General features: G+C 39.9%; 1 protein-coding gene and 2 long non-coding RNA genes across 3 annotated transcripts in view; 2 read left to right on the forward strand and 1 right to left on the reverse strand.

The window, feature by feature from the left end:
* LOC117953898 overlaps nt 1-2943 on the forward strand; it is a 6747-nt gene extending 3804 nt beyond the window's left edge. The window contains exon 3 of the long non-coding RNA XR_004658705.1: nt 2818-2943. This is a non-coding gene — a long non-coding RNA (uncharacterized LOC117953898). The remainder of the gene's footprint in view (nt 1-2817) is intronic.
* Nucleotides 2372-6588, reverse strand: LOC117953897. The gene is made up of 3 exons (XR_004658704.1): nt 6515-6588; nt 6086-6089; nt 2372-2385 (listed from the first exon to the last, which is right to left on the reverse strand). It is a non-coding gene; the product is annotated as an uncharacterized LOC117953897 (long non-coding RNA).
* Nucleotides 6589-16195: 9607 nt separating this feature from the next.
* Nucleotides 16196-26425, forward strand: part of tox (thymocyte selection-associated high mobility group box) — a 50420-nt gene continuing 40190 nt past the window's right edge. Inside the window, exon 1 of the mRNA XM_034888354.1 lies at nt 16196-16840. Within this exon, the coding sequence (XP_034744245.1) occupies nt 16736-16840 (105 nt within the window). The 5' untranslated portion in view covers nt 16196-16735. The remainder of the gene's footprint in view (nt 16841-26425) is intronic.

Below are 26425 nucleotides of genomic sequence, written 5' to 3' on the forward strand. Positions count from 1 at the left end.
GCATGTGTGTGTGTGTGTGTGTGTGTGTGTGTGTGTGAGGACGGCATTCACACATTATGGTTTGAATTCCCCTGCTGTTTGTTAACTTGACCATCTGTCTGACCCTCTCACACTATTGACCTTCTGCGTGTGTGTGTGTGTGCGCTTGTGAGAGTGTGGGTGAGTGCGCTTGTGTGTGTGTGTGTGTGTGTGTGTGTGTGTGTGTGTCCATTGTGCCCTTGGCCTAGATCATATGAGCACGGACAACATTAACTCCTGAATGACCACAGCACACAAAAGAGGATGAAGGAAGAGGAAGAAAGAGGTAGAGGAGTTGGAAATAGAGTGTGTGTGTGTGTGGGACAACATAGAAGGAAGGAAGGAAGGAAGGAAGAGATGTGGAGAAGTGTGTAAAGTGAACAATAGACACAACCTGCAATGATATTGTTGCGGTTATCAGTGATAAATTTCATAATTTGAACAAAATGTTTGTTGATTCCTGTAAAGTCTTGTTGTGGTGCGACTGAGGTACATGTTTCCAAATGTAGATTACAGCGGGTCAGGCTCTAGTCCTCCACTTTAAAACACTGTAAGTTGAAGCTTCAGAGAACTCCGTTCTGTTAGCTTCGACTTTCTGTTAGTTTGCTGGCCACCCAGCGGGCTACTTTGATCAAACAACCAATGTCAGTGTTAAAAAGTTAAAAAGTGATCCTATGTGGAGCCGCATTGTTGAAGTCCTGTCCTAGAATGTCTTGCAAAAAGAGAGATACTCTGCAGAGAGAGAGAGAGAGTGTGTGTGTGTGTGTGTGTGTGTTTCCATCCATTCCTGAGATGCAGTGGAGCATCCAGGGAGCTGATAGGAGCTGAAGTGTAATTGTGTCAGAGCAAAGACGCAGAAAACACAGAGAGACAGACAGATAGATAAAGACAGGAAGAGACAGAGTTCCTCCTATCATCCTGAACTTAGCTAAATGTCATCCATCAAGGCATTTGACTATATTGTAGTTCAGTCTGCTGCACACAGAACGCTGCAGAATATTTCTGCTTGACTCACCAGCCTTCCACCTGCTTCAAATGTTCAATTATCAAAGTTGCATCTGGTGCTGAGCAGAGATTAATAACGTTCATGCATTACCACTCACACATATTTGATTAGAAGATTAAAGGAACGGTTGGTAACTATTTCCAATGTAGATTTTTTTCTACATTGTTTAAAAATGGTCTGTAAACCCTGACAGCAATCAAATGACTTACAGGCTCTGAAAAAGGAGTGAAATCCTGTAAAAACGCCCACCAATCACTGCCCCGCCGTCTGCTTAGAAAGAACCAATGAAATGCCTCCTTCCCCCGCTGTGCATAATTTACCCCTCCTGTGTATGAGCATGAGATCTACGCATTTAATTTCATTAATCCTGTTGTAGCTAGTTGTTTTTGTTTCCCGGCTCACAATCTCTGTTTTCTCCTCCCTCTCTCTCTCTCTCTCTCTGATCAGCAGCGTGAGGTCTATATTAGCACTAATATTGATTTTAAAATGGTTTAAAAATGGTTCACCGGAGATATGATCAGTGCTCCGTCCGTCTGTCATACTAAGCAGCGTTCTGTTGGCTAATGAAAGTTAGTGTTCCACTTATATTCCCGTTTACATATAGCCGTGCAAAATAAGCCTCTCCTCTCTAGGCGTAGCTCCCATGGCGCCATTTTAATGCTACAAAGCCATGTCCCGCTGTTAGCATCCCATTGACCGCCATTCATTTTGACGTCACTTTGACAGTGAATACCTTTACATCTGATGTGTTTAAAGACTCTGTTTATCCATTGTTTATTTCTAAAGAAACAATACAATATACAAAATGCTCCATTACCTTGTAGCTCATACTATAGCTCCATAGCAGACATTTTTGTAAAATAGGGCTAACGATTGTGTCATAACCAAGCGACTTGCTGTTGCGTAGTTGACAAATCACCGTAGTGCCAGGAGAAGCTTGCAGACAGTTTCAACTTACATCAGCTGTTTAGCTGTTCAGCTCTGTCTCTGCTGATTGGGAGTGATTGAGATTTCTCTTGGCACAGCTACCAGAAGACTTACACCTTTCAGACAGGTTGCCCACGTCACATCTACATTGTCAGCTATTACCGTAAAAGTGCTTCTAATGTCTTTGACTGTCAATGGGTAAAAAAAACCCTGATTGTGACGCATATTCTAAAAGCGCTGAATGCATGTCCAAAGAATCCCTGTTAAACCTGAATAATACTGGAATATCCCACGTCTTATTGGAAAATGCTACATTTGGAAACAGGCCTTATTTGGAATATACCCAGCCGGAATGTGTTAACATGACTTGTATCAGATTCAGAATATTGTCATATTTGGAACAATAATTGAATATCGGTGTGCATGTAAACATACTCAGGGTGGATCATGTAAGACAGACAGAAGAGAACAGCAGCAGTATTCACTTTCATTGATTCATCTGAACAAGAGCCCTGGCCTCGACAAGGGCAGCCATGCAGGTTTTTAAAACTGCATGACAATGTCCTTATTGTAAAATAACACTCACAAACAAACATGCTTGCAAATAAGGTCATTACATAATCCCATCACTCTCCATCGATCTCCTCGTGTCTGAGAAAATTGATAATACTAGATGGAAAAAGAGGGAGGGGAGAAAGGGGACAAAGGGAAATAATTACCTTCTTTTCCATCCACCCGAAGATAGATGGAAAAGAAGGTGATTGTTTCTCCATGTTACATTAGTCACATGATATCTTTTACAATTTTTTGTGTTATCACTGTTCAAGTTTAGTGTTTCATTCAGGATTGTTCTGTGCTTATGATAGACCTTTTTCACAGCAGACATTTAGCTTGTCATAGCAGGAAAAGCTCAGCTGAAACTGATTACCTTAACGATGGCTCAAGTCCATCAGGTGTTCCAGTAAGCTAGTTCAGTGAGTTAGCATGCACAATACTAACTTGGCTCCACCCTCGTACGTATTTCTGCTCAATTTTAATTTTCCTTTAATACTCCATCCGGGTTTGCGGTATATTCATTGGTTTTCTCCGGCCAAATATTTGGCAGTCCAATGAGTGAACAGAGGGAGTGGCTGAGAACGATGAGGTTGAAGTCCGGTAACCATCGGTGAGTTCCGTTCTGATGGCGGTGGAGAAAGCACGACACTTGGGTTTTGATTTGATTTATTTGATTACATAAAGAATGCCTTACACATGAGAAGACATCAAATACAATCGAGGATAAAAACACAATAAAGTCCAGGACTTATTTTCATTGCAGTCATCATTAATGGTTTTGAATGCACCTGTGCTTTTCCTACTATGACATGTCAACGTGTCTGCTGTGAAAAAGGTCTATGGCGTGTTTATTGCATGACTTAGCCTTAGCAATTTAGCTTATCAGCATTTACTGCAGGAAATGCATTTTCTACTTAAATGTAATTTCATCATTGCTATTCTCATATAATCAAGGAATGTAACTGAATTTTATTGGATATTTTTTGTTCAATGAGGTCCTTTTTGAAATTTCATGTGAAGTTGTACTTCGTGATGTCACTAGTTATGACAGTGGTCTTGTCAAAAACTTTCAGCCAATCACACGCCCCATGCCTCTTAAGATAGCAAGCTCAACAACTGCTGCCAGATATAGCCAGTTAGCTCCTGTTAGCCAGGTATTTATGTGTCCTATGCATGGTGAAGGGTATGTGATGATATGGGGCTATTTTAATTCCAAAGGCCAAGGGAACTTTATCAGGATGCATAGTATCCGGGATCCATGAAATAACTGGCCTTTAAAATTAAAAATATGCCCCTGTATTTTAAGAAAGAAAATTTATTTATTTACAATACATGACTCATTCACAAAGAAAATTGGTGTCCTTAAAGGTTGGATTTTACCTCATTTTTTGATTAAGGCATTAAGATACATTTCCAAAACATGTTTTTTTTACTCCTCTTTTTAGTCAACTTAAGCCTCGGCATGTAAACTTATGAGCACAACTGTATGTAGACACATAGAAACAACCACATTTAAAACAACTCCAGATCTATACAAACTCAGCGAGATAGTCTGTTCAGCAGTGCAAAGCGACTCCTTTTACACCTCAGAGTCCAGTATATGCAGCCAGATGGCAACAGTATAAAGTGTGGGTATGGCGAGCGATTGGTGTCATGATGGTGCCAATGTTCAGGGCTAAGATGTTGGGTGTACGGGAGCTGATCCTTTTGGAGGCAACGTGGGTGATTTTGATAGATAGTGGTTTGTTTGTTTTCCTTAGTGACGTTTAGCATGTTGTAGAAACATAAAGTTATATACAATGTAGCCAAGGCGTACAGCTGTTTTATCTGTTTATGGGAATCACATTACATGATTTGGGTGAATGTATTGGATATCCTTGATGTTCCACTTCCAGGAATGCTCCGGAAAATCCGCCAGATTTCACTCATTTAGGCCGGATATCCGTTGCCTTGGGCTTCCTTCTTGGCGGCATTTTGAACTCCGGTCGACTTAGGAAGACCATGATTAACCTTTTCTCACATATCTGCAAGGTGCATCCAGACAGCTAGCTAGACTATCTGTCCAATCGGAGTTTTCTGTAAACAAAGTTTTTCTAAAACAAGTTCCTTCCAAGCCTATTTTGCACTTTTTCTCCGGTGCTTTGCACCGCCTAAGATGATTGTGATTGGTTTAAAGAAATGCCATTAAACTAGAGCAGGTTTTATTGGCATTTGCGGAGTAGCCAGACTCTTCTGCAGTTTGCTTTGCAGGAGGGTCTGCCAATGCGAGACTAGGGTAAATGAGACTAAAACATAAAGTGTTGACTATTTGTGAATATGTTACGTTCCATTTGGTAAAAACTCTGAACAAAGCCTCTCTTATTTGTTTCAATTTGTATTGTACATATGTGTCAAAAAATGCAAAGCTGTTTTCCTTTCTGAAGATGCTTCCTTGAACCAATCCTCCGTTCCCATGGAGCCTCTTTCTTATCTATCTACTCTCACGTCATCTAAGTAAAGGGAGTGATTGTTAGACAATGTATGTAAACTGAACCCTGCATCGTGTCGCTTTGTTCTCTGAGATCTCGTGACTGCTTTCAGAATCAACTCACAGATGATAAGATACAAATCAGAAAACAATCGTGATCGGATTGTCTCAAAACAATGTGGCACTTTAACTAAAAAACATGTTTTTTTAAATCTTGTTTTATCCTTTTTTATTTTGTTGTATGGTCTTCTTCTTCTCTCAGTTTCTTGTTTTCTTCAGAGTCATCCACACTTTACTATGCCTACCGTGACATTTAAGCGCATTTGAATTGATTTGAGAGAGAAAGAGAGGGAGGAAGAGGAGAAAAGGGGAGAGGGGGATGGGAGAATGTTGCCATGACAACTGCCATAATAATCATCCTAATGATTGATGTGCTGCGCTCCATTTCTCCCTGTTTGGACTCTCTCTCTCTCTCTCTCTCTCTCTCTCTCTCTCTCTCTCTCTGTCTCCTTTCAGTCTGCCTTTCTGTCTCTCCGTCTGTCTGTCTGTCTGTCTGTCTCAGACCATGTTCCATGTTTTCTGTGTCTGTGCCATTACAGCAGGAGACATATTAACATGGCGATGAACAAACAGCAAACACACAAATGTTCATTTGAACTACAATTTTACCTTGTCCCACACAAGGTAAGATTGTAGTTCTAACTATTTAGTAATTTTCTACATCTGTACAGTAATAGCCAAAAATTGAGGAAGAGAAAAGAAGAGAAGAGAAGAGAAGAGAATATGTGGGATGAAGGAATGAAGGGATGTGGCCTGTTTAGAAGCCTGAATCAATCTCTCTGTGTCATTGCATTAGACCATTCAGGCGTTGTGTGTGTGTGTGTGTGTGTGTGTGTGTGTGTGTGTGTGTGTGTGTGTGTGCTTGTGTGTGTGTGTGTGTGTGTACAGTGTCAGAATAGATAGCCTTGTGATGTACTACAAACAAATTGCTCTATAAATGTTAAAATGGATTACTTTACTGGCTTGTCTGGGTCAGTGTTAGCAGCTTCATGATTCTCTACAAACTGGGATAAAATCCAACTCAAAAAATCACCCTGTGTAGCAGCGAAAACCAGCCTTGTTGTTTCTTGCACCGACTGGAGCAGGTTGTGACGTCGTTGATACGTGATGACATCTTTTTATTAGCTTGGATTTTTGTTTAAGTAATCGAGACACGCCTCAGCTCCCTGCAGAGATGGTGGCACAGCTTTTTCATCATAAAAGTGTCCTTTCAATCTCATTTGGTAATTTAAATGGGACGTTTTAGGTTTTTAATTACTGGATGATCTCCTTCACCTGGTGGCATAACAAAGACACAAATATTACAACTATATGACTGAGTGAATATTCACGTCTTCTTCTCTCAGTCCTCCAATATGAGTGGTGATTCAAGCCCTCCACATCTTCTTCCTCAAAACCTTCTACAAGATGTCATTGATACATTATAAAGGTCATAACAGATTTCTTATTTAGATAAGAAGGTTGATACCACTTTCATGTACTAGAGCCAGCAGCTGATTAGCTTAGCTTAGCATGAAGACTGGAGACTGGGGAAAACAGCCAGCCTGGCTCTTTCCAAAGTGTTGTAAATCTTTCTTGGCTGAGTGCAGTGACTGACCTAAAATCAGTGGAGTTTGCTTTTACTAAAGTTGAATTTATGCAATTCTATTAATTTAACTATTAATAGTAAATTACCAACAATAAAAAAACTATTTTGAGACATCTCTTTAGGTTTTTGAAAATCATGTTGGGCATTTTTCAGTTAAAGATGAATCAGTTATTAAAAAACAATTTGATTGGATGACTAGTAAAGTAGTAAATAATCACTAGTTGCAACCCAATGACAGGAAGACATGACAAACACATCTAATCCAAACCTGACCAGCTCATGCAGGAACTAAAATGAAGTGACCGTAACCTGGAATTGTAGTAGTACACCCTTAGTAATATAAGTGAGTTCTTGTTGAGATTACTTCGTTTTCTTCTGCTACAGTTCAATGCCATATTCTCAATAAATAGAGTCCTCCGCCCTACCTCTTACCTTATATTGACAACTAGCACTTTGAAACCATGTGATCCAATGATTTATGTTTTGTTATTGTCTTTGTATTGTATTGTATTATTATTATTTATGTTGTGGACTTACTGTGTGCGTGTGTTTGTGTGTGTGTGTTTGTGTGTGTGTGTGTGTGGGCAACCTGTCAAAACGGAGTAGACCAATCGTCACATTGTTGTCTATGCAAACTGACAGGCTGTCAGCAACACTATCTCTTCCTCTTCTTAACTTTCTCTCTTCCTCGCTCTCTCTTTCTCTCTCTCTCTCTCTTTCTCTTTCTCACACACACACACACACACACACACACACACACACATACACACACACAAAACACAATTACTCAGTCTTAAATCTCTAATTATTATTTTTTTAAGTCAACAGTCAGTGAGAGGCTGAAGTCTTATTGCACACTGGTAGCCCAAATTTCTCATGTCTTCTTCCCAACCCAGTTCTTTTTACCAACGTAGCAGCTTAGCTCCAAAATGGACTGATGCACCTGAACACACACAACTGTGCTACCTTAAATCAATCAGAAACATGATTCTATAGGCTTTTGTTTGCCCTTTATACATACGAATACGAATTAGTGCTAGTCAACGCTAGTCAACTCTATCTTCTGAATCTGCGAGTTCTGACTGACAAGCACAGGCAGTGCAGCAACTCTGTGTACAATCAGAATTTGGAAAGTCTTTAAGAGCAGTAACAGTAAATAATTTGGGAAAGCAAAAGAAAGTCAGACAGCTCGAGGAAGTCTCTCATGCACATGTTCCTTTTTTTAACTAAAGTAGAAATTGTACAACAAGATATGTCAAGTGATAGATCAAATTCCGCCAGATGTCATTCCACCCCAAATCCCAGAAAAAGTGTTTCTTCATAACATGGGCACTTTAAACTTACACATGTTCCACCAAAACAAGTTCCTTCCCGAGGCTGTTTTGCAGCGGCACCGTGGCTCCGTCCGGCACAGTGATTTTTTGGAAACCCAACTAAGATCTCATGTAAGTCAATGGAACCAATGGCTTTAACTGCAAATATGACTTGGACCTTCATTGATGAAAAAGGGAAAAAAGTGCATCAGTTGCGTTTCCCGTGGAACAGATGGGCCTAACCTCTGCAACGGGTGTCAAACGTGACGCAGAGTGCCAGGTGTGTTTGCTAATAAAATGTGCAGCTTGTTGGTTGGGTAATTAATCCTTATATTGTAATAAATTTGATGTGTGTGTGTTGTTTGATTAATGTTGGTGTTTTTTAGGCTACTTACTCAGTCTTATTATTACTATTTTTAATACTGTTATTATTGTTATCTTTATACTGCCTTCTATACTGTATTCTTGCTAAAACTGATGCTGGAAATTTCAATTTCCTTGCGGGAGTCATCCCAAAAGGATTAATAAAGAGAAGTCTAAATCTAAGTCTCAAAGTCTTATCTGAAAATAAAGTATGTTACGTGACATCACTTAATAAAAACTGCAGTCATGACCTGTATATCCTGTGTAGGCCTGTATATGCTGTGCCAGCTGACGTATTTTGCATTTAATGTTGAAGGATAATTTATGCTGTGTGATCTGGTTGCAGGACATTTTCAGACAGCGTTACAAGAGAGGCTTTAAACGTTCTGTCATCTTTTTTGGTAGATTAAACATAATGTTGGCTTACTCTTAACAGTGAAGGCGATGATACGAAAAGTTCTAGATTTTTCAGTTTCAATGTATGGCTAACAGAGGTTGATAAAGATAGAAGCAAATAGACACAAGTGCATTTCACTCCTGACCTAAATACTAACTGATGTGTGAGTTGATTCAGTCCAAGTGTAGGTGGGCTCAATTCTGAGCTCAGTTAAATGTACATATCTGCTCAGTCAATAAGTACAATACTGCTCAGTATGATGCACCGTTCTACGTTGTATGCACATGTTATTATATTTATATCACATGTTATTGGTACCAGTAACATGAGTGTATATATTTCTAAATGGCAGTGTCTGTGCCCCCCACCATATTCACTGAGCTTTGCAGGACCTTTAAAAGAGCACAGTTCAGAGCCTGGATTCATGTCATTTTTACTTTCAGATCACTTTAAAATGCTCCAATGCAAACTGAAACTCCTTCAAAAAAATAGATAGATAGATAGATAGATAGATAGATAGATAGATAGATAGATAGATTGTGTGCAGAGCAGACTTAAACACATATCCTCTCATAAAGACTTTCCTTTTAGCCTGTACATGATACAATTTACAGTGATCACTCTAAGAGTGTATTTTAACAGTGATTTTTTCATGTCCCATGGCATGAAAATAGCACTTTATGAGTTTTTTTTACATTAATATGATTTCCCCCAGCCTGTCTATGGTTCCCCAGTGGATAGAAATGGCGATGGGTGTAAACCGAGCCCTGGTTATCCTGCTCTGTATTTGAGACAATGAAAGCTTAGATGGGCCGATCTGGAATCTTGCTCCTTGTGAAGGTTACCTCCCCTTTTTCTGCTTTGCCCATCAGAGAATTTGTCCCACCCATGAGAGAGAGAGAGACATCATGGCTTTCAAATGAGCAAAGTGGCAGTTGGTCAAGGCCACACCCCCAGCCTCCACCTTGCTCCCCCTCCCCTAAGCTACAGACACAGAAATGGCACATACTAAGGAGAGCTCATTGTGGAATTGGCGCTAGTGGCTGTAGTTCTGCACCAAGGCTGAATTTCGGGAAAGAGACTTCAGATCCAGTATTAGGGGACCACTAAGGCCTATATAAAAGCATCCAAAAGCAGCATGTCATGGGACCTTTAAGGGGTGCTGTTTTGGACTTGACTTATGAAGACCCCACATTCAAATCCTGTCGAACGAAGTTGTCTAATTAAAAAAAGAGCCACTAGACTCACATTGAGCATTTGGACTACAAATAAACAAAGTAATGGAACAAGATAAAATGATGTACGAAGAAGAAGAACATAAACTACTGGTTACATAAGTATAAATGAGATTGTATGTTGCAGTCTAACAAACACAGCTTTAGTCTGACAGCTGAAGGCCGTGCTACACACTGGTGGGTAAACAGTGTTTTAGGGCTACATTTTTATTACCTGTAATGAATACAGTGATAGGACCAATTCCACTTTAGACACAATTTTTATAATAGGAAATTTACCTTCACCTCTACAGGAAACTGAAAGGATTTCTCCTGCTGAAACTACACTTTTGACATCCATTACGTAAAATATTAGCTTCATGATCCCCAAAAGCAAGATTATTGTTTAGAATTATTTTATCTTTGGCAAAATGATATAATTATATAACCAATCAGAGAGCCAGTCTACATACTCTAATGCTGAGCTGATGCTAAAATTACCTTAAGCACGAAGACTTACTTCTACTTGTGGTGTTTATACAAACGCTAACTCTGTTAGAAAGTGTACGAATGAAGACGATGTTCCAACTTTGCGTGTGTGTGTTTGTGTGTGCTGTACAGCAGCATAATAAATAGCCCAGTATGAAATAATGATGAGATTGGGTGTAAAACAGTGACAGCATGGAAAAATAGGCCTGAATGATGCATCAACCATCAGCTAAAAATGTGCAAATGAATTCAGTGGACTTGACATTCATATGAGATATGAGACTGTCAGATCAGACAATCATTGTGTGTGTGTGTGTGTGTGTGTTAGATTAAAATAAGGAGAAATGAAAGAGAGGAAGACATAGAAAATGTTGGATTGTGCAAGGGTCATAAAAGTTAATAATAAATCTGTATGTCTAGAGTTTCTTTCAATATGACTTCTCTTTTTCTCTTCCTGTTACAAGCCTCCTACTTGTTGTCCTGTTCTTTCCCAAATTGAATTGCTGACCTGCAGATGGAGATCATGGTGCTGATACTGATATCAACACAAATACATCAATGCAGCTAGAACTGGACATGAGGTGTGTGAATGTAAAGTTCCACGGTTGTCCACGGTTTGAATGATAATACTCCCTAAAGAATAATTCCAGTTTGATCAAATTTAGTGTCGAAGGTCAATGACAACATAGCAATCTCCATGACAACAGCGCAGACTCGGTCCGCGAAGGCAACGGCTGATGCAGTAGTTCCCAAACCTTTTCTGCAGGTCTTGGTGTGCAAAGCGCACGGTGTGAGTAGTGTTATTGAAATAGAACGATAGAAATGATGGCCTGGCTGTAGACACATTTGACCCAGAATGGTCCGACGAGCTGTTTTACAACAGAAATGCTTCATAACAGAACTGAGTTGCTGATTTGCTTTTGATGCACACAACCAGAGCACTAGTGGTCCTGTATGATGACGCAGAGAACAGAAATGTGGAGGCGCTGATCTTCACATGATCTTAACCATTCAGTTCACTTCAAACCTTCTTTTGTCCCACAAGAAGACATTTTTCAACAAGGCAAAAAGATAACAAATAATCACAAAAAGACATATGGACATGCAAAGTGCTGCAATCCAGAATACAATAAAGGTTCATGTGAAGACAAAGTGTAACAATAAAAATAGGAATATGAGGCGGTTGATGGTGTATTAGAACAGAGAGAAAATCTGAGAGATTATCTGAACATTCAAGCAATTGCATTTTGGAACATATTTACATATTTAGCATTTATGAGAAGAAAAGTGTTACGTACTGTTTTAATAATATAAAGTGTTGCATTTAGTGTTTAGTTGTGTTGCTGTCAACACTGTACATAAGATCGTAGATGATCGAAGATGGTGATCGTAGTGAAACTTCATTTTCAAGATTATTGATATAAAATCAAATGACATGATTCTGTTATCACAAAATTAAATTGTTAACAGTTTGGTGGGCAAACTGGAAACACCCTCAAGATCAGGCCCCGGTTAGAGGTTTTGGGTTTGAGTGTTTTTCTTGTAGATTATACATTATAATTTACTGTATATTGGGCTACAAACTCAAACAACATTTTTCTTCTGTTTTTCCCACGTTCAAAATGACTAAGCGAAGATACGTTTATCTTCTTTCCATTTTGCTGTCAGTAGGTCGAAATGAAAGGTTTGAAAGCAGTAAGATAATGAAGGCCATGCTACATGACATTCATGTCAGAGCAGAGCCGTGGATAAACCCAGAGGGGCTTTGGACACAGCTGACGTCTGCTGATCGGAGCCTGGCAGCTCTTAAAAGCACCTCATTTCCTCTTGTTTACAAGGTGACACCCGAAAACCAAAGCCTAAATAAACCAAATTAAAATCTATGGACCTGAAGGTCTCAGTAAGTAAGTAAGTAAATAAGTCAACTCCAGCTACACTTGCTGCTAAAGCTGCTGGCTTGCAGAGACGCTTAAAGGTCCCATGACATAGTACTCTTTGGATGCTTTTATATAGGCCTTAGTGGTCCCCTAATACTGTATCTAAAGTCTCTTACCCAAAATTCAGCCTTGGTGCAGAATTACAGCCACCAGAGCCTTAGGGTGTGCCATTTCTGAGTCTGAGGCTATTGAGGAGGGGGGGCAAGGTGGAGGCTGGGGGTGTGGCCTTGACCAACTGCCATTTGTTCTTTTAAAAGCCATGATGTCTCTCTCTCAAAGGTGGGCCAAATTCTCTGGGCGGGCAAAGCAGTGAAAGGGGAGGTAACGTTGTAATGTTGCCCCTTATGACCTCATTAGATTCCAGATCGGCCCATCTGAGCTTTCATTTTCTCAAAGGCAGAGCAGGATACCCAGGGCTCGGTTTACACCTATTGCCATTTCTAGCGACTGGGGGACCATAGGCAGGCTGGAGGAACTCACTTAACAAAGAGAAATGAAGTGAAATCCTCGTGCCATGGGACCTTTAAAGAGAACGGACCCATAATTAATGGTTTTCAGTTACACCTGTGTTATTTCTGCAAGTAAAATTGTCTGCTGTGATAAAGATCTATAGAAGCAAAAATATTGTTTTGATGAGTGATAGCTGAACACAAGACTGTGTCATCTCATCCTCTACTCATACAGTACTGCACTACTTTTTGGTCTTACTTAGGCCTAAGTTCTTGGTTGTGGCTGCAATTATTTTGGGTAACAATTACATAATCACTGAGGTAATGGCTGAAATGTGGGAGAGTTGATGCCTATAAAAATTAGTCCAATGGGACAAGAGCCCTCAGATGACACGTGTTTTGATCCCAACTCTTGGTCAGCCAAAAAATAAAATCTCAAAAGGCAATGTTATGCCTTGTTACCATTTGTGGCATAAAAGTACTACTCTGTTCCGCTGCAAGTGTTCCCAATGAACACAACAGTCTCCTCAACTTCATGCATCTAAACTCCCGACAGAACTTTATATTGAATTTTGGTGGACATCCCAGAGTTTACAAAACGCACGTCTTAGGCTGCATTTTGGCAAAACCCTTTTTTTTTTTTTTGCATTTTGTTGACCTAATACACTCCTTTTAGCTGATAACCTCAGGTTTCATGCACCTCCTCTCTCACACTGGAAAGCTGTAATACCTAAAGGGCTGGTTGTTTTTACCCAGGAGTGGCTTGCTGTGCTATGAATCTATAATGTAATCCCCGACATGAAGAGACACACATCATTCAAATGCTACAGTACATTACTATTTCAACCTATCAGATCTGTTGGAAAACTCATGCATGGCAATCTAAGAACTGGACGAGAGAGAGAGAGAGAGAGAGAGAGAGAGAGAGAGAGAGAGAGAGAGAGAGAGAGAGAGAGAGAGAGTGAGAGTGTGTGTGTGCTTTGTGATTTGTTTGCTTGTGCATGTGTTTTATATACATACATACACAAAAACACACACACATGCATTTATATATATACATGTTTTCTTGTACATGGGCATATGGTGCAGCACAGGGATAGTGTGTATATGTTTGAGGTGTGTGCTTGCATGTTGGGTTTATAGTTGTGGGTGGATGTATGTGTGTGTGGTGTGTGTATGTGTGTGTGTGTAGAGTATTTAAGTCTACATGTGTATTTGATTGGTTTAGTGCATGTGTGCATGTGGTTTAGTGTGTAGGTGTGTGTGTGGGTGTATGTGTGTTTGTGTGTGTGTGTGTGTGTGTGTGTGTGTGTGTAGTTTTATAGAGAGGAACAGTATGTGGGGGAGGAGAATGTGCAAGTGAATTATGTCTTTTTCAGAGGGGAGGGGTGCATATAGTATATATGTATGTGTGTGTGTGGGGGAAGGGCGGAACGCCCACTGTATTTATGTTCACTAAGTATGTGTGGGCTGGTTTTTGGCGTGTGTGTGTGTGAGGGAGAGAGTGAGAGAGTGTTTGAGAATGCATGAAAAAGAGGAAAGCATTTTATGATACCTATTTGTGTTTGTATAAACTCAGCATTGTATGTGCATTTGTACGTACTGTACTTGTGTGTCCAATGTTATGTTTCCAAAATGCACGTGTGTTTTAGACTATTTAGAGCATGATTGTGTGTTTGTCTGCAGGTAGTTTAAGTGTGAGAGTGGATTTTTACATTTGGTATGCATGTGTAAGCATCTTTTTAAGTGTACTATGTGTGTGTGTGTGTGTGTGTGTGTGTGTGTGTGTGTGTGTATGTGCACGCATGTGTGGATGGGAGGGAGAGAATCTCTTTGTTTATGTGCATTTGTGTATTTATTTCCAGATATTGGAAATGTGTTGTTTGTTCATTGAAGATCATCCAAACATCCATATTCTACTTTGGCTGTTGAGTATTAACTAGTCTCTCTTTCTCAAAACACAGCCTGTTTCATTGTTTTACCTGAAAAAGCAGCTTTTACGAACAATATGAGTTTTGCTTGAAAAATCCCCACGTCTGGCAACCAAACCAACGTGAATTTATGTGATTATGTATGCAGAATAAAACCAAATTGTGTATATTCATTTATTGTGTTACTCTTTAAGGCAGTAATACTAAGGGTGTGGTTATGCACCAAAAACAAGTTGTCCATACCAAGGCTATTTTAATGCGTGGCTCCGTCCAACTGCAAGTCTCTCTTGTAAACTTACTGTGTTAAGATGACCCTTTTCTCCTTCTTTTAGTCTGTAGAAAAGTAGCCTTTCCTCATTAGTGCCACCTCTGTTCAGGAAAAGACTGCAACTAGTGTTGCAATCACGTGCGAGTGTTAACAGTGACAGTGCTGATCCATTTTTGCAACACAACTGAAGCGTGGCACGCGCCAGTATTACGTCAAAATGATGTAGATCTCGCTGATGCGCCAGGTTTTTAGGTGCGCATTCAGAGGGCGCGCACCACTCTAATTTTTGAGCGGCGCGTAACAAAGCGGAAACAAGAAGCCTGAACGGGCTGGAGGACAACCGGATGCCAGGACTTACTGGGTTAAGGTGAGTTCCTTAATGGTGAATGAAAGGCTTGAATCGTCCAATCAAATTGAAGAATTGACTGCAATGCTGTACGTATGAGACATAGTATGAGCAAAAGCTGGATTAATTAACATGTTAACTGCCCCCCCTACTCACACACACACACAACACACACACTCCAGATTTTGCGGATTGTAGGCCACTTGAGTGGTGTGGAAATTGTGATAAAGTAATCAAATTACAAAGGACGCATTGACACAGAGTGGACCTGAGTTTTAGGGTCTTTGGGGGGTTTGGGGGGTATATTCTGGAAAGCAGACACATCAATAATAAACATAGACTACATCTTTTTTGCAATCCTTTCTTTTCTTTTATTGCTTCTATTGAATGCTGACTGTTACTTTATAATAGTAATATTAATTCATCCCCTATTATTGAAATACCCATTCACTCACTAAAAGTTCAATTTATTAAGGTCAAACACCTGGCAGGACCTTTTTGACACTCACTCCACCTCTAGATGGCGCACATTCTGCCGTTCAGCTCAGCTCCCTTGGATCCTGTCTCTCAACATTTACGCAAATGAATGTGTCGATTATTTTCAAAATAAAATCGCTTGCCGAACACGATTCTGCGACACTGGCCTACTATTTGAGCAACACACCACTGAAATGTGTGATTGCAGTTAAGGTAATGAGTTCGTGTACGGGTTGAATAAGTTCTGTTTTCTCTGTTCATTTCAATGTCTTGTTTTTCACATAGACACGTGACAGACTCTGCGCTTTTACTTTGTGAGATATTGTACATCCGGGTGTGTTTGGTTGACTCTTGCTAACTTGACGCAGCAGCTCTTTGTATGACTGGTCCGCGAGGCATCTCTGCACCAAGCACACGCGCGGCAGCAGCAGCAGCAGCATCGGAGGAAAATTAAAACACAAGAGTCCCAACCAGGGACAGACAGGGTCCAACAACGTCCCATGTCCGAACCAAACACCGCCACCTACAACGTTAAAAGGAGGGAAAACGACGCTTTGCAAAGTTAACTATTGCCGGTTGTTTTTAACGCCAGGTAGTGAAGAAGTGGGTTCACTAGGAAGTTTACTAACGTTAATTACAGCAGCAGCATGAAAGCCGGTGTGGACAGGAGAGCATCAGTCTAAACTTCACTGACTCCATAAACTCGGTTTAGGTTTATTTCGCCGAACTTTTTGCTGGAAAGCTGCATTATTTTTCAAAAGAAGCTTGCTTTTTTGGACCGTGGTTGTTTCTCTGTATGGTCGCTGAGGGACTCGCCAAAACATATAACTTTGTAAAAAAAAACATTAAGGTTATCAGACATTCACAGAGATAAGAGAAGAAGGAAAGTCGAAGGGAAGGACAGACGGAGAAGTGGATGTATATTGAGCCATGGATGTAACAGTTTACCCGCCTCCTCCTCAGCCTCTGACCGCGTCAGACCACACCAGGCTTGGGCAATTTTCCTACCCTGACCCGGCCTTTGGTACCAACAAGGTAAGCAAGGAAAGAAGGAACCTACATAGGCTACTTCTGTTTCCTAATGTCTAAAGAAGATTTTTTTGGGGGATAGCTATCTTACCTCTCTGTGTATTCATGCTTCTTGCCCTGCCAATTAAGTAGTAATTAATTGCTTTATTATACTCCACTTATTAACGCAGCTATACATCCCAGTGTTACTCATTTATTTTCATCACATCCACTCACTGGATGATACAAATGTTCTAATTTTGCTCCCAGTTTGTTGTCAGAGATGTAATGACACCTTTAATTAGAACTTCATCACTGGTAATTGAAAGGTAATTAAGTTTAAATAGGCACCACAGTACAAGAGTTAGGGTTAGTATGAAATACATGGTAAGTTAAAGTGTGAGGAACATAAATTGTTAGATTTGGTATGCTTAAAAGAGTTAATATTTACTGAAGTTGTGCTCCTCTCATTTCTTTTCAGTGATACTTAGGGTTAATTGGTGTCTGGGAAGCTCTGCTGTCTTTCTTCCTCAGGCGCTAGGTCAAAGGTCAGGCTCATATTCACAACAGAGACAGACAGATAGATAGATGGATAGATAGATTTTCAGAGTTAGGTGTCTGGGTACCTTAGGACACACACAAGACTAATGGGACCATTCCATGTGACAGTGATTAATTGCTTAATTATTTAACTAGGTGCTGCTGATGAGTGCAGCTATAAGGGTAAATCACTCTTCAATCTTAGCACAATAAAAGGGAACGCATTCATTTTGATGTTTGGTTGGATAATGCAATTTCTTGATAGATAAATAAGTAAAAATGCATTTCTATATACACGACAATGTTAAAATATACTGTCAAAATAACTTCACTAGTTTTACATGTCAAACTGTGACAAGCTTTATTGACATGACATGCAAATATATTTCTAGGGATGTAAACCGAATAACATCACGTAATAAAGTACAAGGCTTTGCTGACTGTATACAATCCATTCTCAAATTTATCATGTACATCATTTTAGCACAGTGGGACCCAAACTGAGCCAGTTGTTACTGATGGTTGCTGCTGATCCAAGGGTTATAATTTACAGTACTTGGGGGACCACTTTCTTCTCTTTTGCTGACTGCTTTTACATTATAATCTATCTCTGTCATGGAGTTAGTGGATTGAATGATGTCAGAATATACTGTCATCACTGAGTGGCTGGTGTACAATTTAATGATTGATTGGATTGTTAACAGATCCTACCCTGCCTGCTCACATTTATTAACTCACAGCATCACTACACTACTGAGGAGCTGCTTCCCCCTCACGAACAGCAGCATGTTGTTGTGTTTCCAAAAGCTTTGCTTCAACCAGAGATGCTGGGTTCAAAATGTAGACTGGGAAAATAATGTACTACAGAAGTCTAAGAGAAAATGACCCTATTTCTTGCTTGATTTAATATTGTGATAATAAGTTTATTGTCTTATTTACTACTTCAAGTCTTAAGTCAAGTCAATACAGCATGATGTTCATTTTGGAAATTATGGTCCCAGTTATTCTAAAATATACGATAAAGCAGGGGATGCTTTAGGGGCGTGGCTAAGCACCAAACTGGTCAATCACAACTGTGTCTTATTTTTTTTATTGACCGTGTACAATAAAATAGCCTAACTTGTTTTTGGCTATCCATATTTTTAATCTTAAACTTTACCCTCATACGATGTTTTTTCACTTCACCAGAGTTAATTGGAACATTTTAGTTGCCTAGAAATGCCTTGCACAGCATTCTTCTAACCAAGCTAGCTAGCTACCGCTAGCTTTAGCTGGTAACCTTGGGGACAGTTTTCTTGTTTTCTGCTTTGCCGTACATGTTTATGAATGGGCCCAGTAGCGGAGGTTTGCGTTTACCTGCCACTAAATCTTTACTAGATCACGCTCTTCAGAAGGGTTGAAAGGGTTGAAGGGTTTTCTCTTTACATTTGTGCATTGCAACCATAATCAGGCGTCATCCTCCCCAGCTCCACCCTCTCGCCAAAACATCTGGTTGCAAAAAACAAGATGGCAACCCCCTTATTGCCAAACTCAAGGCTTCCAAACGGCAGTCCACAGACCAATCGGTGACCCCAGATGCTACGTCCACTAATTGTACAGTCTATGGTTCAAACTGTCTGCTAGAGAGCGCCCGCCTAAGTGCCTCCACTGTCCTGACTTTGGTTCCAGATTAAGTGGGCTACTAATTTTATGCATGTTTTGGGTATGTTTTGGGCTTTTAAGTGTGCTGGTAATGTATCCTATTGTTTATTACATGTGCCAGCCAACTATCTCCATATACTTCCCTGAGTGGTCATTTCAGAATGGGAAAAGTCTGCTGTCTGCTTAACAGCTGTAAAAAACTAACCATGAGTGTGGACAGCCAGCTCCAGATGGATCTTGGATAACAAAAAAATTAATTTAGCCTTGTTTGGAATAACATTTTGCTTTGTGATACGTAATTGCCAGTGACATTCTAAAGATACAGTTTGATTGATGTCCGATGGAGAACTAATTATGATTTCTTGCATACTATGTTATTGACAAAAACCTTACAGTATGGCAATTATTAGATAATAGATACTTGAAATTGCAGGGCTCCTATGCCCTCAATAAGTGCTGATTGGGCATGAACGTAATATCACATCAATGTCTTCGTGAGCTTTGGTTATTCACTTTTTTTTTTTTTTATTTAACTCTCAGTTAGGGCTGTGCAATTGATGACAATAGTAATTGTGATTATGATTGTGTCTCCTAATATTTATAAAAACAGATTAAGTGAAACAAAATGGTTATTTGGCACATGACGTTTTGCAAGTAAACTCGTATTTTGTTGTGTTCTGAAAAGAAAAGTTCAAACACCAAAAGTATAAAGGGAAATTTCACAGTTCAAGGTTTAATAATTGCAACATCTTTCCAAAAGACGAGTAATGGTGTTAAATAATCTTGATTTCAATATTGACCGAAATATCATGATTATGATTTTTTCCATAATCGAGCAGCCCTTCTGTCAGTATTGCATTGTATTGTCGTGTCAAATGACTACACTCACTGTGCTGTATCTGCTGCTTGGAAGAACAGAAATTGCTTAGAAAAGCTTAGAATCTAACATAACGTGTAAGAAATGTTGTGCATACAGAATCATACAGTATGGCATTGTGTTGTTGTCAGTGAGTATATTTGTTTCAGAGAGAGGGAGGAGAGATAGAAGATAGACGCTGTGGATGTAGAGAGTGAGCTGTGTGGTGTGGTTGGGGGTAGGGACCAAAGAGAGAAGGAGAGAGAAGAGGGTTGTTGGGGGTAGGGATGTTGTAGAAGAGAGAGAGAGAGAGAGAGAGAGAGAGAGAGTGGGGGTGGGGCCACTAAGGTTTGTACTATATTTCTCTCTCTGTGTCTTTTGATTCACGGCTGTGTCGGCCTGATAGAAGAGATCATATTACTGTGTGGGGGAACAGAGAGGGAGAAAGGCATAGCAGAGGAAGTAGGAGAGGAAAGTAGGAAGCACGGAATAAACTAAATGAGAGAAAAAACAAAGAAGAGAAACAGAGAAGAGAGGTTGAGTGAAAAAGAAAGGAGTGAGGCTGTGTGTATGTCCTACAGATGTGTTTATGTAAAGACATAAAACCAATGGTGGTCTACCTTTTCTGAACAATTACCTCTGAAAACGCTATACTTCACCACAAATGCCTCGTGTCCATTGCATGGTCAGGCTCAACGCAACCCACTTTTGGTACAGGCGCTTTTCTCTATTTCCATTCCCACTGTGGATACTACCCCCTCAGTGTAGGTGGGATTCACTGCTGTTCACCATTGGGATGCCACTGGAAGTTGCCGTGACATTCGCTGGATTCCTATGTTCAGTTTTCTGTGCTGAGGGAATAAAAAGTTGTGGCTCCAATCGACGGTAGCTTGGCTATTTAAAAGTTTGTGCGGGATGTCCCATGTCGTGCTGGTGATGATTCTCTCCAGTCTGTGGTGTGCAGTGATTACCTCCACTTTCAAGTATCGGCTTAGCTTGCCTGCAACATTGACTGAGTGGTGGTGGTACCAAAAGTACCAAGTACCAGGTACTATCCACAACCTTTGCTAATAGAAAACTAAAAAAAGAGTTTAGAATAGCCGTGCCGTGACATGAGGTTGAAATAGTGTGGCCTTGATTTGGAACGATTATAGATTGATAGATTATATAGATTATAGATATACACTAATATTGATATATTAGACATACATTAACCGTTACCTGTGCTCGTCCTCCACACACACTCACATTTATATAGTATTGTACTGCTATAATTTGGGCTGGGTATTGTGATACTATGCAGTGAATTCAATACTGGTTCCTGAACAATACTTTTTTCAGTACCAATTACTATAAAATAAAATTAATAAAATCCATGCATTAGATCTTGGTACAAGTATGCTGTAGGCTTATTGGCTCACTGACAAGACTTTCTCCTTAGATATTGAAATTTGGTTTTGAATGACAATTTTTTGACTTATGGAGGCATCCGATCAGTGTTTAAAAGTATTAAGGTTTGGTACCCGGCAATAGCTTATAATACCTCGTACTACAGGCTTCTATAGCCTTGTTTAGTGTATCTTAAGGAAGCTTTAGGAAAGAGTAAAACACTGCATTCAATTACTAAAGAAATTACATTAAATACTACTAAAGTGTCACGTTTATGTGGTTATGATGTGGTTATGATAATGTGGTTATGCGACCACATACTGTGTTTAGTAAGCTGTGTAAATGTACAAATTATTATCAATGTTGTACCATTGAAGCAGTTGGTAATTCAAAACATATATGCTAAATATATTTCTATAAATCTTTTTTTGCCTTAGGAATCTCTCAGTGGTCTTTTAACATGGATGCAATCTTAAAAACATAATCAAAGTGTCAGACTTAGTGTTGGGATGCACATGCAAAGTCACATGGAGGGCTGGTTGGATGAACTGAAGTGAGTGAGCCCCGCTGAGCTCTGATTGGACAACCTTGCTCATAATGAGTCTTCACTGATGCAAATAGGAGCAGTTCATTTCATACAAAAGTTAATTGAATGTAACAGTGAAATATCATGAGGTGACTTCAGCATCTTTATGGAATCATGCAAGTATTTTAGGTGGAACAGTTTAAATACATAACTATCGAATTTGAAGGTATAAACCTTCTGAAAGAAAGAACAACATAAAGCAAAAATAAGAGAGGTGAGATGATCAGGGAATGTAGTTGAGGAAGAGAAATGTGCAAGAGAGAGAGAGAGAGAGAGAGAGAGAGAGAGAGAGAGAGAGAGCCTAATGTAAACATGATGATTGTGAAAGCTGGCAGAGGTATTTCTAAAGCAAATAGAGAGGAATAGAGGACGGGGAGGAACAAAGTAGGCCTTAGTAAAGAACAGGGAAATATAGATTGAAAGAGAGCAGCTGGAAAGTAGTCCGGGGACAGGATGAGATTTTGAAAAATGTACTCAAAACTTGGTAGAGGCGTTACATCTGAAGTCATGATTTCACTTCAAATCCTGCAAATAATTGTATTAGTTCAGCGGTGTGGTGTTTGAATTACACTCAGATATGTACATGGCTCTGGTGCAGTATGTAGCTGAAATGATGCTGGTTTCAGCTGTTTCAGTGTCCCACTGTCCCACTGAAGTCTGGCGCTGTTCATTTCCCATGGGACGCTGGTGAATTGCCTCTTAAAATGTTATGGGATGGCAGGTCACGTGGGACTACTTGGCAACACAAAAAATGTAGGGAGTTGAACGTAAGGAAACCATAACTTGATGCAAACAGATTCCGTATGTACCTGCCTTCTCCATAGTTACATGCTGAAAACTGACAAAGGGACATGTGATGCAATGGTGTGACAGGAAGTGTAGTCTATCCTAAAAGGAGAAGATTATTATACGCCTTTGTCCCAGAAGAAATTTATACATAGAATGATGGCTAATTGCTTTTTAGCTGCTTCAGTGTCAGAGTCCTGCTATTGTTCATGCAGGGAAAACAGGGATGCTTGAGAAAGTCCGTTTCGCAGCATTGACGCACGTAAAACACATCTGGGATTGTGTGTGTGTGTGTCTGTGTGTGTGTGTGTCAAACTCAACACGGTAGAGTCTCAGTATAGTTTTTATTACATGACTACTTTGGTACAGACATTACCCACCAGTGTGGGGGATTGCCTTCCAAAATGTACTGTACACGTAAATCTACTCACATTTGGGATACTGTTTGTTCAGTATTTGTGCAGTTTATCACAGAAGTGTAGTAAAGGTTCCTTATTTTTGTAATGACAACAGTTTAACCAAGTTGTCGCTGTGCAAAATTCTACCTCAGCAAGAGGACTGAAGTCTGTCTCCGATACTTACTCTCACACGCATTACTGTCGCTTCAAAGTAATAGAAAAGGAACCTTTGATTGGAGCCTCCGGCCATTCCTTTGCCGTTGTTGGAAACACTGCTGCTGTTCATGTAGCCTTTTATAAACCCCGCCCCCACCCCAGCACTGTAAGCTCTGAGTCTACGTCACCTTGGATGACAATTTATTATAATTAAACTTGGGGTTTAGTGTTTACCTGCGGGCTACACTCAGTGTTCATGTAATTATAAATCTGCTCCACACTGTCATTTGGCTGACTGCTTACTGTATATTATAAACGCTGGCAAATGGCCATGGGTTTAACAGGATGATCCACTCAAGTATGAAAAAGAATGCACCCTACAATAAACCCTCACAGCAATACTACCATTTTTAAAGAACAATTTTTGTCAGTCAGGATTACAAAAATGTATTACAGTGGATTTGTCGGTATATTTAAAATGGCTTGTAATTTATCAACAACGCAATCAGCTTGACTGCTTGAATGCTTCTCCTGATACATCTGCAGATCGCGATTTTGATGTTTGAATTGAGATTTTTTTGTTTTTGTATTTTATTTATTACTTGTTTTCAAAAGATTGTGAAAGTGCACTACAGCAGGTGATCTTATTTTCTTTATTATTTAATACTTTTTAAACATTTGAATGCATCTGTTTCATCTGTTTCACTGTTGATTTGTTGATTTCATCATTTGTTGATTTGTCTCTTTTTCAGAGTTTTTCTAAGTTCAGTAAATGTCACATTTTTCCAAAAGTCAACGAGTAAGGGTGTTAGATAATTGGGATTTCAGTATTGACCAAACTTATTGTGATTATGTTTTTTTCCATAATCGAGCAGCCCTCCTCTCAGCTATTTAAAGCAACACTATGTAACTTTCCCGCTGTGGTCCCCCTACAAGTTGGAAGCGAAATTGTCCCATTATGTCTCATTGGAACTACAGATCCGCGAACCGATCTGGCAAGCTTGCATATTGCGGTTATAGCCGGTAAAGAGCCGGTAGAGAGCCCCAAAGCGAATGCAGAAGTGGCGTTCACCCTGTTACAAGTCGATGAATCACTGAAACGGTTTTGGAAACATTATTTAAAAGTACAAAAAGTTACATAGTATTGCTTTAAAAAAATATGTAAAGTAGCCTCCATCAATAGTATCTTATCTTATCCTTTGGCCTCTTCCTGGTGTTTTCTTTTCTGTATCACATATTCCCATTGTCCCCACCTACAGTTTCTAACCAGACTAAGTGTCGGTATCTCATCAAATTATCTATCAGAACACAACCAGTCAATCTGTTTGTCCGTCTGTCCATGTTGGCTGTCATTCCCGCTACTAAACATCCACACGCACACACACACACACGCACACGCACACGCACACGCGCACGCACACGCACACGCACACTCACACTCACACTCACACGCAATCTTCCCCCCCCCTGAGCTTGCTGATGATTGGGTGACTTTCAGCACTGTTGCTTGTTTTTCGGTGTATGTAAAAGCGTTTCAGTTGGTTGAATCATGGGGACGGAGCGATGAGGGACTCCTGGTTGGTGGAGGGATGCCAAATGGAACAGATGGGCGGAGATAGAGCGCTGTCAGGAGAGACTAATTATCAGGATTTCATTTCCAAAACAAACATATTGCAATCCAATCACATACTACAATCATTGCTGCATTGTTCTGTGTGTGTGTGTGTGCGTGTGTGTGTGTATGTGTGTGTGTGTGTGTGCTGTATTAGTGACAATAACTTGATTTAACTTGTGGTGGAAGAGATTCACGATCATTCAATGATAAGGGGTGGTGTAATGCTAATTACTGTGGATGAATTCAAATAAATAAGTCACATTTGAAAGGCCCCCAGTATAATCCTATCTGTTCTGCTCTGTTTGTGGGCAAGTGTCAGTCACTAAAATGTTACTCAAGAATAAAAAAAAGAACTTTGCACCGTAAAATCAGCAATTGAAAAGATAACAAGCAGTCTCAGTAGGTGTATTAGCGGAGCAGAAACACTTTAAACTGTGGTTTGACATGAAGTTAGAAGCTAAAAAACATCTTGCTTACGCAGTCCAATCCTTAAGCACACTCCATCAGAAGTATTTGTCAAATAGTTTCTGAAACCTCCTCCCTCCACACCTTTTAGACGTCAACATTTGGTGAACTGTCTGTAATTCTGCAAAACCAGTAATCCCATATCTACACCCACTTCAGTCATCGGCTCGCTGTGAGGTAGAGGGTGACAGGTGAGTGGACTTTCACTCCTGTCCCATCCAACTCCCGTTCCTGTGGAAATAGTATTTCTTCTTATTAGATCTGCATATGAAAACTGACCTGTTGTTATTCTGATTCCCATCTCTCCCGCTCTTGTCTCAGTCACATGATGCAAATTAAAGTTGACTTCCACCCCTCTGGAATCCTACAGGAATCCCGATACCCACAGAATTCCCCCAAAAATGTCAGCCTCTACTTTGCGTTGGTGAGAAAGTAAGCAGGGTTTGAACTACTCTCTCTAGCTTTCTTTTTATTGTTTGCTACACATCGATGTTACACAGACAACAGCCAAGTGCAACACTAGGACTATCTTCCAGCAGGCACTGTCTTTAAATGTGCACCGTTATCCCCACATGTAATGATTATCACATCTTATGCTTTTTGATCGATGGCAAAAGGGAAGTAAATCAATTGGCCTCAGCTTAGTACTTTTTCTAAAACAAATTCAACAAATTAAGGATATCCACAATAGTATTCACTGGTGGATAGAAAATATTTCAGGAACTCCGAAATTTTGTACACGGAGTTTCTTTCAGATTTTATAATTTAATCTTGCACAGTTCACAAATACTTTAATAAAGACTCCATCTGTCTTAACTGAGAGCCTTCTTGCACACTTGTAAGAGATACACACAAAAGTGTTATCTGACACACACACATACACACACACACACACAAACATACACACCCCAATCCACACTACTCAGGGTAGACCTTTAGCCAATAAAACTTGGTTTATATTGTTGTCATGGTGACAGAGATAAGACAGATAAACAGTTGCTGAGCTGAACTACCACAGCTGTGTGAATCTCCCTCTTCTTTGTCTCTCTCTCTCTCTCTCTCTCTCTCTCTCTCTCTCACACACAGACACACACAGTTGCCCATTTATGGAGTAAGAACACTATCAAAAAGATGTATGCGTAACTTTATGTATTCATATTCGTATTTTTAAATTCATATT

This window comes from Etheostoma cragini, chromosome 12, assembly GCF_013103735.1.
Source record: "Etheostoma cragini isolate CJK2018 chromosome 12, CSU_Ecrag_1.0, whole genome shotgun sequence".
Lineage (NCBI taxonomy): Eukaryota > Metazoa > Chordata > Actinopteri > Perciformes > Percidae > Etheostoma > Etheostoma cragini.